The 14,193-nt window shown below is 41.6% G+C and overlaps 1 protein-coding gene across 1 annotated transcript; it reads left to right on the top strand.

Annotated features, from left to right (window-relative positions):
• Window positions 1-1,392: 1,392 nt before the first annotated feature.
• On the top strand, window positions 1,393-12,857 carry LOC103267885 (protein FAM47E-like; the record flags this gene model as incomplete). Its single annotated transcript, XM_008065455.1, has 5 exons — window positions 1,393-1,540; window positions 3,633-3,833; window positions 9,626-9,781; window positions 10,992-10,994; window positions 11,692-12,857. Coding segments are annotated over 5 exons (643 nt in total), but the record flags the coding sequence as incomplete, so codon positions are not given.
• Between the last annotated feature and the right edge of the window lie 1,336 nt (window positions 12,858-14,193).

The following is a 14,193-nucleotide window of genomic DNA, read 5'->3' as shown; positions in this document are numbered from 1 at the left end:
ATTGTGAATAGTGCTGCAGTGCACTTACATGTGCACATGTCTTTTTGGTGTATTCCCAGACGTGGGATTGCTGTATCATATGGAAGCTCAATTTTTAGTTCTTAAAGAAATTGCCACACTGCTTTCCACAAAGGTTGAACTAGCTTACATTCCCCCCAACAGTGTAGAAGCGTTCCCTTTTCTCCACAGCCATGCCAGCAGCTGTTGTTTTTTGATTTCTTATTGACATCCATCCTGTGGGTCTTCAACTTTATAAAGAAGCTATTGATGAGGCTTAATCAAGGATGAATGGTGGCTGTCTTTGATATGCCCAGATTTACATTCTGAAATGACCACTTTGGTTGTAGTGCTAAGAATGGCTTGGAGGTTGTGGGGCTGAAAGGGCAACAGTTCATGGAAGAAGACAGAGTTAAAATCTGCCAGACTGAGCGGGCTGGACTTTAGGATGAGGGAGAGAGATGGCAAGGATGTCGCCTAGTTGTCAAGATTGTCTGAGGCTTTGGTAGACTTCACACAAAGGAATTTTTCCTGGCATATATATATTTTGAGTTGGAGTCTCAGTCAAAGAGGCTGCAGTGCAGTGGCATGCTCATGGCCACCACAGCCTTAACCTGCTGGGCTCAGGTAGTCCTTCCACCTCAGCCTTCCAAGTAGCTAGAAACACACGCATGTGCCACCATGCCCAACTGATTTTCTGATTAATTGTAGAGATGGGGTCTCGCCATGTTGCTAAGACTGGTCTCAAGCCCCTGAGCTCAGGTAATCCTCTCACCTCCACCTCTCAAAGTGCTGGGAATCCAGTTGTGAACCACTGCACCCAGTTCTGGCACATATTTTAATAAATGGTACTCACCCTTTAAAAAGTCAATTTATGGCTGAATGCAGTGGCTCACACCTGTAATCCCAGCACTTTGGGAGGCTGAAGTAGGAGGGTCACTTGAAGCCAGGATTTAAAGACCAGTCTGGGAAACATAACAAGTTCCTATGTCTACAAAAAATAACTGGCCAGACAAGGTGGCACACATCTGTAGTCCCAGCTACTCAGGAGGCCAAGGTGAGATGATCACGTGAGCACAGGAGTTTGAGGCTGCAGTGATCTGTGCTTCAGCTTGGGCAACAGAGTAAGACTGTCTCTAAATAAATACATAAGTAAATAAATAAAATCAACTTATAATGGTGAAATGCTATGTTTTTTAATTGCTATAACTAATCATAGTATAATTGTCTTCATGATATTGATAATGAGAATGGGATCTTTGAAGAATTAAAGCTTGCAAGAGACTATTAGAAATATTTGCTTCCTGATTTCCTCTGCCCCATGAAACTGTTTGAAATCCACTTGCATTCACTGTGACCTGTATTGTGATTCTCTCATGATCTCATTCTCTTTAGTCCCAAGAAGATTCCTGCATCACATTCAGGCCAATGGTTTTATGAAGAAAAGCCACATAAAGCAGGCTTGCTCCTTGAAGATGGTCCTTTTCTTCAGGAAAATGTACGCAAAGCAGTTAGTGACTTCTGCAACTGGGTTGCTACTCTTGTAAGTTAGTAGTAATGCTTAAACAAATTTTTAAAAGTCAAGTTCAAAGTTGCTTTCATTAAAAAACAGAGTTGGATAAAAATCTAAGTCTAGGTCAGGTATGGTGGCTCATGCTTATAATCCCAGTACTTTGGGAGGCTAAGGTGAGAGGATTGCCTGAGCCCATGGGCTTGAGACAAGCCTGGGCAACTTGATGAGACTTCATCTCTACAACAAAGAAAAAAAAATTATCCAGGTGTGGTGGCGCATGCCTATAATTCCAGCTACTTGAAAGGCTGAGATGGAAGGATCGCCTGAGCCCAGCTGGTCGAGGCTGCAGTGCTCAGGAGTGGGCCACTGCCCTCCAGCCTGGGCAGCAGAGTGAGACTCCAACTCAAAAACAAAAACAAACAAACAAACAAAAACCTAAGTTAAGTTGTCACAGTTGTAAGGGAATTATTTTCTTTCCCCATTTATAAATAACAATGTTTCTGGTAGGTGAAATTTTTGGAAAGTTTGCAAGATTGCAACTAATTTAAATGTTTATGTTTATACCTCACACCATTGCTGTCATTTCATTTCTATTTTCCAATTCAATGTCAAGGTCTTCTTTTCTCTCTTTCACTCATTTTTTTCCCTTGTCCAACTCATTTTTTAAGATGAAGAGTACTTACAAAGCCTTCGATAACTGAATCAAAAGATTCTTCATGTCAGAAATTTTTTATGTGAAGATTTTAGTCAAGCATGTACAAAAGTCTTTTGACTGAGTTGTCAAGTGCTTTTCCTTGTCCTTCTTCCAAGAACCTATTTAGTGACATATTGTTGTCCCTGAGTCTCAGTAGATGTCTAGATTCTTTGGATTTGAGACCTCTAGAATTTTTATTCAGCTCCCCCATTTTTTTGGTGATTAGTCTGTTTCAGTCAGTGTATTATTTAATACTATTTCATTAGCAACTGACTGAAATATTAGGAACTTCAGGCACAGCTGAATCCAGGTGCTAAAATGTTTTTAGGGGTTGATTCCATTTTGGTTGTACTCCTCAGACTTCATTCTCAAGTGGTCTTTCCCCAAGAGATGCCAAAATAGGACACTAAAATTTCCAGACTTATATTCTACTGGTAAGCAACCTAAGTGGGAAGAAAGCAACGCGTTTCCAATAGGGAGAAGTCCAGAGCTTATTCTCACTGTCCTACCTGGGTCACATGCCTGTGCCTGAATTAACCTTTGGGGTTGAGGAGCTGGACTGTACTCATTGGCTAGGCCAGGTCTCATGTTTAGACCTGAAGCCGAGGCTGAGGGTATCCAGCTGCAGCAAACTGACTGAGTGAGGGAGGCGCCTCGGAGGGGGATTGGCAGAAATGCTGGCTCAGGCAGATGATGACCACCATGTCTGGCACCCAACCACCACTGGTCCATAAATGGTGGCTTGGGTTGCCTGGTTCCCAGCCCTAACCCTTCTCTCATTCTTGGTGCTGGACACTAATGCTCTGTTGTGCAGAAAACTCAAGGAATCTTGGGACTGCAGTCAGGCAAACCTCGACTCCAGCTGCTAGTGATCTCATTGTCTCTGTGTTTCCAATTTCTATTTTCCAAAGTTGGATTCTGTTGGGCTTAATATCTTTTAGCCTTGAGCCACACCAGAGGTCAACACTCAGCCTACGGATGAGCTGCTGTGACGTGCCCATCTCTACCCCCACCAGCTGTTGCTGAGAAAGGGAAAGGGGGAGGCTGTTCTGTGTACAAAGTGAAGCTGATTAGTACTGGCTCCTTCAACAAGAGCCGTGGACAGGGCAGCTTCCCTCATGTAGGGCTGAGGGCAGAATGAACATGGACGGGTCTGGACACTCCTGGAAAATGCTAGGGAAGCTTACTTTTGATCAGACAGACCGAATTTCCTTCACGGACTCACTGCTTCTTGCGGGTCTTGAGCTGTCCTTAAGGCACTGGCAGAGCCCTTCAGACCCAAATACTTCTTGTCCAAACAATGCTAACCATCTTCTACCTTCTTCTAAGCTCTTCCCCAGCAACGGGCAACCACTTCCCAGGTGAAGGAAGAAGGCAAGGAGGCCTTCACCCCTTGCCCTCAGCTCACACAATGTGGTTTTCTTCCAGGGAATTTCGAGCCTTGATGAAGAGCTTGTCCTGAAACAGTTTGACATTAATGATCAGAGCAAACCAAGGAGCAATGTGCTCCGCAGCCTGAGGCTGGACCAGGTTCCTCAGGAGCTCAAGTACAGTGTGGGTCCAAGTGCACTGCAGAAGCCGGAATTCTTCCGGAAACCAGACTATGACAGGAAGCCTCAGAAACCACAGGTAACTGCAGGAGAGCAGACCAAAAATCAAAGAAGATTAAGTCAAACTGAAGTCTTGAATGTTCTTGAATTGTGGTACTTCATGGGGCACAGGCCTTTTAAAGTAGAAATCTTGAATTTTTTTATGATTAAAAAGTATTTGTTAAATGACTGGATGTTTAATACATATGACAAAGGCAGTTATACCAACAAGACATGCCATTCTGAATTGCTGTTAATATCTTTTTTTTTTTTTTTTTTTTGAGTTGGAGTCTCACTCTGTCGCCCAGACTGGAGTGCAGTGGCTGCTCCCGGCCACCGCAGCCTCGACCTGCTGGGCTCTGGTGATCCTTCCGCCTCAGCCTTCCAAGTAGCCGGAATTACAGGCACCACACCTAGCAGATATTTGGAAAATATTTGATAATTACTTTAGAAATTTGTTTTTGCCTTTCAACACCTTCTCAAGGCTCTAATTACATGCAGTTCAGCTGCTTGAAGTGCCTCGCAGCTCACTGCATCACTGTTAAGTTTTTAAATTCTCTTTTCTTTCTTTATTTATGTGACCATGTATTTATTTATTTATTATTATTAAAAAAATTTCTATTGTAAAGCTGTACAGTTCTGGGTTAGGTATACAAACATTGATCATGCAGGTACCCCTGTTAATGAGATATGCCCCTCCCTCTCCTAGCAGTTTCCCTCAACTGCCAATCCCACCTTCCCCCCCACCAATAGTTTCCCATTACTTCCAATTGCTTTCTTGTAGCATTATAATTGTTCAAGATCCTCTTATGAGTGAGAACATATGGAACTCTGTTCTTTGTTTCTGTGATAAATCACTGAGTATGATCCACTCCAAGTCCATCCAGGTTGCTGCAAAGTCCATATATTTATCATTCTTTATGGCTGCATAATATTCCATTGTGTATATGTGCCACATTTTTTTATCCAGTCCAGCTTCGATAGGCAACATGGTTGTTTTCATGTTTATGCTATTGTGAATAGAGCTACAACAAATGTATGTGTACAGGTATCCTCTTTGTAGAATAGTTTGTGTTCCTCCGGGTATATTCCCAATAGGGGAATTTCTGGGTCATATGAAAGGTCAATTTCTAGTTCTTTCAGAAACCTCCAAACTGTTTTCCAGAGAGCTTGTACAAGTTTGCATTCCCACCAGCAGTGTAGAAGCATTCCTTTTTCTCCACATTATTGCCAGCATCTGTTGTTGTTTGTTTTATTAATGATGGCCATTCTTATAGGGGTTAGGGGGTATCTCAATGTGGTTTTGATTTGCATTTCTCTGATGATGAGTGAGGCTGAGCACTTTTTCATGTGTCTGTTAGCTGCCTGTATATCTTCTTTTGAGAAGTGTCTGTTCATGTCTTTTGCCCACATTAAAGGAGCTGTTTGTCTTTTTCCCTTTGGTGCATTTGAGTTCCTCGTAGATCCTAGCTGTTAGGGCTTTGGCAGATATACAGTTGGCAAATGTTTTTTCCCATTCTGTGGACTCTCTCCCTGCTCTCTTGATGGTTTCTTTTGCTTTGCAGAAGCTCATTAATTTGATGAGCTTCCACTTATCTACCTTATTTCTTAAGGTATTGGCCTTTAGGATTCTGAGTAGGAATTGGTTCCCAGTTCAAATTTCCATAAGGATGTCTCCTGCGTTTTCTAATATTTTTATAGTTTGAGGTTTTATGTTTAGGTCTTTGATTCATTTAGAGTTAATTTTTGTGTATGGTGATAGGTAGGGGTCCTGTTTCAATCTTCTGTATGTGGTCAGCCAGTTTTCCCAGCAACATTTACTGAATAGGTTTTCCTCTCCCCAGTAGTTGTTGTTGGAGGTTTTGTCATAGATGAGTTGGTTGAGGAATTGAGGCTTTGCTTCTGGAATCTCTATCCTCTTCCATTGGTCTATGTGCTTGTTCTTGTACAAATACCAGGCTGGCCATGTGTTTATGTTCACTAATTTTTTTTCTACGCTGTCTAATCTGCTGTTAATCTCATCCAGTTATTTTATCTCATATAGTATAATTTTCATCTCTGGAAACTTGACTTGGGTGTGTATACACACACACACATACACACACACACACACACACACACACACACACACACACACACACACACACGGGAGTGGGATCCAATAAAACCTGGAATTATCTTTTGAAAGGCGGTCCCTTGTAGTACAATCAAATTTGACCTGATCAAATGGTCAAAGTATTTGTTTGGAAGTTTTGAGAAGGTTGTGTCATGATTTGTGGAAGAAATGTCCGAAGTTGTGGCATACAGGTGACTGGTTCTTCCACCATAATAACGCACCTGCCCTCATTGTGCTGTGTGTTCAGCAGTTTTTGAGCAAAAAATGGCATGATCCCAGTGCCCCACCCTCCCCATTCACCTGATCTCTCCTTGACCTACATTTTTTGTTTCCCTGGATAAACAAAGTCTTCAAAGGGAATTGTTTTGCCAGTGTGGAAGAGGTGAAACAAAAAAATGGTAAAAACACTAAAAGGTATCCAGCTGTGGAAAAAACATCTTGATAGGTATATTACATCAAACAGAGAGTACTTTGAAGATGATCAAAGTTTAAACAGTAAGAATAAACACACGATTTTTTAAAAAAGTGCATTTATACATTTATAAATAAATTCTGGGTTTTTTTGGGTCCCCCTTTGCATACCTTCCATTCTCTACTTAATCTTTTGAACATATGGAATAGTTATAATAGCCATGTAGTTGTCTTTGTCTGCTAATTCTGACACTGGTATCCATCTCCATGAGCTGATTCACCTCCTGGTTACGGGTCATGTTTTCCTGCATCTCTGCATGCCTGGTGATCTCTGATGAAGGATGGGCATTGTAATTTTACTTACTGGGTGTTGAATATTTTTGTATTCCTATAAATACTCTTGAACTTTGTTCTGAAATGCAATCAATTTCTTGGAAAAGTGTGATTCTTTTGGGTCTTGCTTTTAAGTTTTTTGGGGGGGAAAGAGCAAAGCAATGGTCTGTGTAGGGCTAATTATTCCCTACTATTGAGCCAGGACCCTTCTGTGTGTTCTACCCAATGTCCTATGGTTCTTTCGGCTTTCCAGAAGAAAGAAGGCACTGTTCCTGGCCCTGTGGATGTGCTGGGCACTTTCTCCTCTAACCCTTTGGGTTGGTTTATTCCCTGACATCAGGTCATTTCTTTGCATGCATGCACAGAAGGGTACCCTGTGTAGTCCTCTGGCATTCTTTCCCCAAGCATCGCTTTCTTTTTATTACTCTGTGCTGCTAGCTTTGGCTTTCTGGGTCTCCCCAGTTTCTCAGTTCTGTCTTTGCAATGCAGAGTGTCCCTGATTCCTCCTGGACTCCTCTGCCCTGTGCATGACTGGAACTCTCAAGGCAGTGGGCTAGGACAACTGGCAGCTTCTCTTGCTTGCTGCTTGTCTCTCAAGGATCACTGTCTTTCATTACCTAATGTCCAGGGTCTTGCAAACTATCAGTTCATGCATTTTTTTCCCCTGCATTTTGGATGTTGCAGGTGGGAGGGTAGATGTGGTAGATGCCTTCTGAAAGGAGAAGTTTTCATCTCTATTTTTTAAACTTTGGACACTCTTAGGTGGTCTTGGGTGTCTGTAAGACTCCAAGCTTCCCCTCCTCCTTGGCACTGCTTACAATGTTCTCCTGAGTGACTCTCCTCCCTACGTCCACATGTTCTGTCTTCCTTTAGACATAGTGCATGTGCCAGTTTCTTCATATGGCTTTTCCAGGTCCCTTGGTTGACATTAATTTGTTCTTTTAATCTCTCACAGCATTCTGTGCCTCTATTTTAAGCATTTATCTCAGCCCCCTACATTAATTCATCCAACTGTTTATGGATTTTCTAAAAAGTGGTGGATTTCTGAGCATCTGCTACTATGTGTCCAAAAGTGCTGGGAACAAATGAAACAAAAATGGAGGACTGCCTCCTGCACTTAAGAAGATTATGGTCTAGGGTGATCAACAGGTAAATGATTAACTACAGCAAAATGATGTAGTGTGACTGGGACATAGGAAGAAGTAATCAGTTCCACAAGCATGAGGTGAGGACAGGTTCAGCAAAGCCTTCGCAGAAGAAATTATGTTTTTCCTGAGCCTTGAAAGATCTCCAGTTGCCCAAAAACAGTGGATTCCAAAACTCAGGCTCTTCAGTGCCACGGTAGCGTAGTCTTCATTCCTCTCCCTCCCCCTCATCTCCTCCCTCCCTCTCTCCCTCCCTTCCATTCAGTAGTTCTCACCTGAGAGCAATTTTGTCACCTTCCCTCCATCCAGGGTATTTGGCAATGTTTAGAGATGACATTGGTTGTTGTCACCACTTAGGGAGTGTCATGGCATATAGTCAGTAGAGGCCAGGGATGCTACCAGACATCCTACAATGTGTCAGATAGCCACCCTCCTTACCCCCACATATAAACAATTATCTAGTACCAAATGTCAGTCATGCCAAAGTTAAGAAACTTGTCTTTAATTAAACACATTTATTAAGCACCTGTTGTGTCCTTAGTATTATTTTAGATGCCAGGAGATGCATTCAGGAATAATCTCTGAAGTTTACATTTTAGAGAGTGAGAAGAGAGAAACAGAAAAACAATTGAAAAATATATAGCATGTCAAATGGCGATAAGGGTCGCTAAAAAACATGAGATGAGGAAGGAAGCCAAGGAATGTTGTGAGGGGTGTTGCATTTTTAAATTGATGGTCACAGTGTCTCTATCAGCAATGAATGAAAGTTAAAGATACCACTGAAAAGGTGACATGAAATAGGTAAAGGAGTGAGTCATGTGGGTCTCTTGAGGAAAGGCATGACAGCAGAGGGAATGAATACAAAGGCACGGAGGTAGAAGTGTAATGGGTGCTATCTGGAAGCAGCGAGGAGGTCAGCATGCTTGAAATGGAGGGGTCATGTTGCTGACTTCAGCTCTTCCCTAGCACCCACTCTGTTCCATTCTGTTTTAGACAGACATTTCTGGCTCAAATCTAGAATGCTCCACATGTTCCACTACCGACTTGAATGTATGTGTGTGGGAGGAGAGAGAGGCAGGATCCTTGTGGTTTCATGCTTCTTTCCCCCAGCCAAGAGCTGGACCCGTGTCTGTGATGAGACAGTGCATGGGCGATGCAGTCACACTATCAGGCTATGAGCCAGCAAGAGGTTCTCCTGCCTCCTGGATGTCCCACTGAGGAACGGGGAAGGAAAGGAATGAGATCTATTCTTCCCCCTCTTACTCCCTTCTAACCAAAGAGGCAAAAGGTGTTAGATAGCATTTTAATAAAAAATACTGTAGCCTTTACTGTGCAAAGCATAGTGCTGGGCTCATAGTAAGTCTAATAACATTATTTTGGTTGACAGAGTATTGTACAAGGCCATTACCCTGGGAAGAAATACATGATTTTTACATGATTTCTAGTTGCTTTTATGTAATTCTTTCCTTTAATCTTCACAACAATCCTACGGGAGTGGATACTGTTGTTATGTCCATTTTACAGATGAAGAATTTAAGTAACTTTCCCTTGGACTCACAACTAGCAAGTGGGATAAAGTTGGACTTAAATCCAGGTCTGTCAAAATTCAAAGGCCATGTTATTATCCATTACATTATTTGCTCAATCATGAGCTTTTCATGTTTTCTTTGTAAAATCAAAGCATGCTGAAGTTTCATAAAACACTTTGGCAAGGACCAACCCTAAATCCAAAGTAATGATACTGCTTTCATAAGCTAAGTCTTAGAGTTATTGAAACAACAAATCAAAAAAAGATAATGACATTGGGAATTATGTTACTTTCTGTAGAATCCTGATAAGCCGAAGGGGGTGAAGATGAGATATGGAGCATGGTATCTGGACACCAAGTTGTGGAAAAAGCAGAGCACAGATGACCTACTGGTTGACCCTAAGGTCTCATGTAACACTCAAGAAGAGAATTTTCAGGAGGAGCTGCAGAAACAGGTGTGTATGTATGTTGAGACTTGACCATCTGAGCCAAAGATGATCACAGTATGTCTGCCACCCTCATCCTGAAACCAGAATGTCTGGAATCATATAGAGACTCCCAAAAGCTCTACAACATGCATATGGAATTTAGCAGCAAGAGAGCCAAATCACTTATGGGAAATGTGTGATGAGTAGAAATCTACTGGCTTCATGGCAGACACAGTGTCTCTAAAGTTGGGACAGCCACTCATGACACACCTGACATTCTTGGAACAATTGATTCAGATAGTGATGGGTGGGACCACCTCAGTACTCAGAGTAGATATGATGTCATCCTCTTCTTTGGGTAACAAACTAAATGTGAAGCTTTTATGCTAGCAGCAATAAATGAATGTTAAGAATTCAACATGGCAACCAGTAATTTTTAAAAAATGGAATACAGCTGAATTACAGGATCTGAGAGGAAAGGAACAAAGGTTAAGCACTGTGTGATATCTCAAAGTCACAAAAATGCACAATAAGGCTGTGCTCTAATTTTATTATGGATAAACTCTTGCCTGCCCATTCATGAGTAATCACTGATCAGTTGCCTCCTTCAAATGTAAAAGCTACGACAGGAGGGATGGACGTTTTTATTTTGCCCAGTATTGGGTATAATTATGTTCAGGCATAAAGTATGACACACATTATGTGCACTGCATGCTTATAAACCTCAAAATAATGTAAATAATATTTAGCAGAATTCCTTGGTGTATGGTTTTGGGCTGCCTATCTAAACTTATGTAAATTTAATATGTAACAAAAAACTATTCCAGTTGCACTTTAAAAAGTTACAAAATTTTCTCAATGAATTGAGTATTTAAAAATAAAAATAAAGCTGGGTGGCCCATGCCTGTAGTTCTAGCACCTTTGGAGGCCAGGGTAGTTAGGTAGCTTGAGTCCAGGAGTTTGAGGCCAACCTGGACAACATAGTGAGACCCTATCTATACTTAAAAAAAAGAGTTGCAGACATTTGCTTTAGGGTTTCTAGAAATTCTCTTTTAAAAAATATATTCTTAACAACCAATTCTTAAATATTTAAAGGATTTTACAAAACGTATTTCATTTTGATGGTGAATGTTAATAAGGTTGTTTGCCAAAATAATTATGTTCAGCTAAAGAAAAAGTTACTTAAATTTTGGAAATATAGTTGATGTAAATACTATGGTAAAAGATTGTTTATCAGGAAGTTTAGGCACAGGAAGGGTTCAAAACAATGAAATTGTTCTACAGTGATTTTTATGAATCACACCTTTATAATACCTGAGAAATGATTTACCTTATGTGCTTTAGGGGTACCATTAGGCTCTGGCACACCAATTCACAAATACAGACACCATGATGTGGTAGAGAGGGATAGCAACTATGACAACATGACTGTCTTGCTGGGAACTCGTGAATTTTGACTACTCTTGACTGATTTGTTTTGGAAGGTGAAATGGTCTTAAAGCACTGAATTGCAGTTATGTAAACATATACATACAATTTTTAAATTAAAATAAATGTAAAGAAAAGCCAAAAGGATGCCTGACTGTTATGAAGATGTTGAGATTAGATCAAATCGTTTTTGATTGCCATGCCCTTTGAAGTTAAGATCTATAAATGGAATCAAATATGTTAGATTCCAGACATCTGAGGTCAACAGCTGTTGACTTGCTAAGTGTATTGCTTTTCCTAAATACAAGGGTAAGGAGGAGAGGAGGGGGAGTTGGGCATCTTTGAAAACCTTTCATACTCATCCACTCGTGAACATTACACATGTATTCAAAATCGAGAAGGATGTGGTTTAAAGTGAGGTCCTTTATAAAGAGCTAAGTGCTTTTCACAAGGATAGATGTGAAATTGAGCTTCTGATGGCTAAACGTTTTCTCTAATGTTTCTTTCAGGAGTTCCTTGCAGACCTTCATGGAACAGTTGCCTTTAAGGACTTCATCCTACGCAGGGGCTACAGGATGCCGAGTGTGAATAAAGGGTCATCTTTGAAAACCCTGCCGAGGGGCTTCGTAGCTCACAGTTGCTGATGGGAAGGGGTCAGGATGAGAAAACCCAATGCTTCTCTATCTGGTACACACCAGGCCTCAGGCCCCGGGATAAAGGGACTGAGAGACAGGAGGTGGCATTTCACCCTTTCTATTCTGCTTGCTTGGTCTCTGCTACTGTCAGAGGTCCTGTTTTCCTGTGATACTTGATTCAGCCTTCTTGGGTTTGGCCTCAATGGGACCAGAAGTGAATGGGGTCTATGTTCAGGGCCTACGCCTTGCAAATTTTGACTGTAACTAAGACACTGAATTCTCTAGGAGGTCTTCAATCTCCTTTTTTTCTTCTTCTAAGGACAAAGGACTTCAGCCAGGACAAGATAGAGTTGGGAGTTGCAATTTTGTCATTGTATTATTACCTCTGCCTCAAGTGGAGATAGATGAGGGCAAAAGTTCACTTACTGGGAAGACTGCCAGTGCCGTCTTTTTCTCCTTTTCTGCCTTCTAATTTCCCCTCCCTTAGCTTGTGAAGGCGTCCCCAGCTGCCATTCCATGTGGGATGATCACTCCCTGGCAGATCACTCAAAACCAGAGTGGGTAAGAGGTTAGCAGAATGGACCATTGAGCAGTAGGGCCTGGAGCCTGGGCTGTGTGGCAGCAGGTGAGCAGAGAATCGATTTGGGGTCAAAGCTATCACTAATAATAAGTCCTGCATTTGCCCATGGTCCTCTGGGTGCACGCCTCTCCAGAGCTTTAGGGCACAGTGCAGCCTAGATGGTCATAAGTTTCCGGAAATGGGATATTATATTTTTGTTTTTCCAAGAGCAATAAAGCTAACGATAGCTTATACTTACTGGCAAATAAATGTATTGACCAAACTCAGAGATGGACTGCTTTCAAAGTCAAACCAGGCAAGTCTGGAGCATGAGATGGGTTGGTTATAAATCTCCATTTCAGAATGGGATGGAGTATTTCCTTTCACTTTGAATGTTGATAATAGGCCTGCTAGATATATTTAATATACTAATAAAAATGTATGTACTTATAATAACTATTGAATCTGTATATAAGGTTTACATATGTATACGTGTGTATTTTAAGTTACGCTGACATATTTTTAATATTGCATAATTGTATATTTATATTATATATGTAAATATACAATTATGTGGTTCATGTATATATATCAATCCTTATTTGCTCTTGATGCTGTGACTCATTTTTCTACCTTAACATTTTTAGTAGCAAAACAGACTTTCTATTTTGATTTGTTCCCTTTGGTTTAATCCATTCTGTTGATGAGCAGTTAGTTCAATCTTGGGCAAAAAGAAGCATGCCTGGCACACTGCTATACTCTTTTCAGTCACAATAGCTCATGAGAGATGATGCCACTGGCCATAGCCGAGGCCACTGAGAACACTGTCACTCAAAACCTTACAGTATTTTGTCCCTTTATTCTTACATCCTATATTCTCTATTTTATCAATAAGATTTCAACTAGCTGGGCATGGTGACTCACTCCTGTAGACCCAGTACTTTGGGAGGCAGAGGCGAGAGGATTACCTGAGCTCAGGGGTTCGAGACCAGCCTGGGCAACTTGGCGAGACCATGTCTCTACAATAAATAAAAAAATTAGCTGGGCATGGTGATGTGTGCCCGTGGTTCCAGCTACTTGGAAGGCTGAGATGGAAGGATCACCTGAGCCCAGCAGGCTGAGGCTGCGGTGGCCATGAGCGTGTCACTGCACTCCAGCATGGGTGACAGAGTGAGACTCCAACTTAAAAAAAAAAAAATATTTCAACTAAAAGAAAGAAAGAAATCTATTTTGTTTTGTTTTGTTTTTGAGTTAGAGTCTCACTCTGTTGCCCAGACTGGAGTGCAGTGGCACTCTCACGACCACTGCAGCCTTGACTTGCTGGGCTCAGGTGATCCTTCCACCTCAGCCTTCCAAGTAGCTGGAACTACAGGAGCACACTGTCATGCCCAGCTAATTTTTTAATTTATGGTAGAGACGAGGTCTCACCAAGTTGCCCAGGCTGGTCTTGAATTCCTGGGCTCAGGAAATCCTCTCACCTTGGCCTCCCAAAGTGCTAGGATTACAAGCTTGAGCCACCACACCCGGCAAGAAAGAAATCTATTAAGTAAATGTACACAGGATTATTACTTACTCACTTAAATGTGTATATGAACACTCTCTCTTTGACTCCATAACGTATGTGCACACTGTGTGTATTTGGGTATACTGTGTTGCAAACATCCTTCTATACACTTTCCTGTATCCTCTGCTAGATTATGTACTTTATGCATTACCCACAGCTTCATTCCCTTCCTGCACTGGGGAAGCCCAGGCCTTGAACAGCAGGGGCGGGCAGCACCAAGCTATGTGGATGATGCATTAACACCCACCAGGAC

Source organism: Carlito syrichta, unplaced genomic scaffold (assembly GCF_000164805.1).
Source record: "Carlito syrichta isolate Samal-C Ts95f unplaced genomic scaffold, Tarsius_syrichta-2.0.1 Scaffold308419, whole genome shotgun sequence".
Taxonomy (NCBI): Eukaryota; Metazoa; Chordata; class Mammalia; order Primates; family Tarsiidae; genus Carlito; species Carlito syrichta.
The sequence above is the reverse complement of the archived record's forward strand: the minus strand, read 5'-3'. Positions and strand labels throughout refer to the sequence as shown.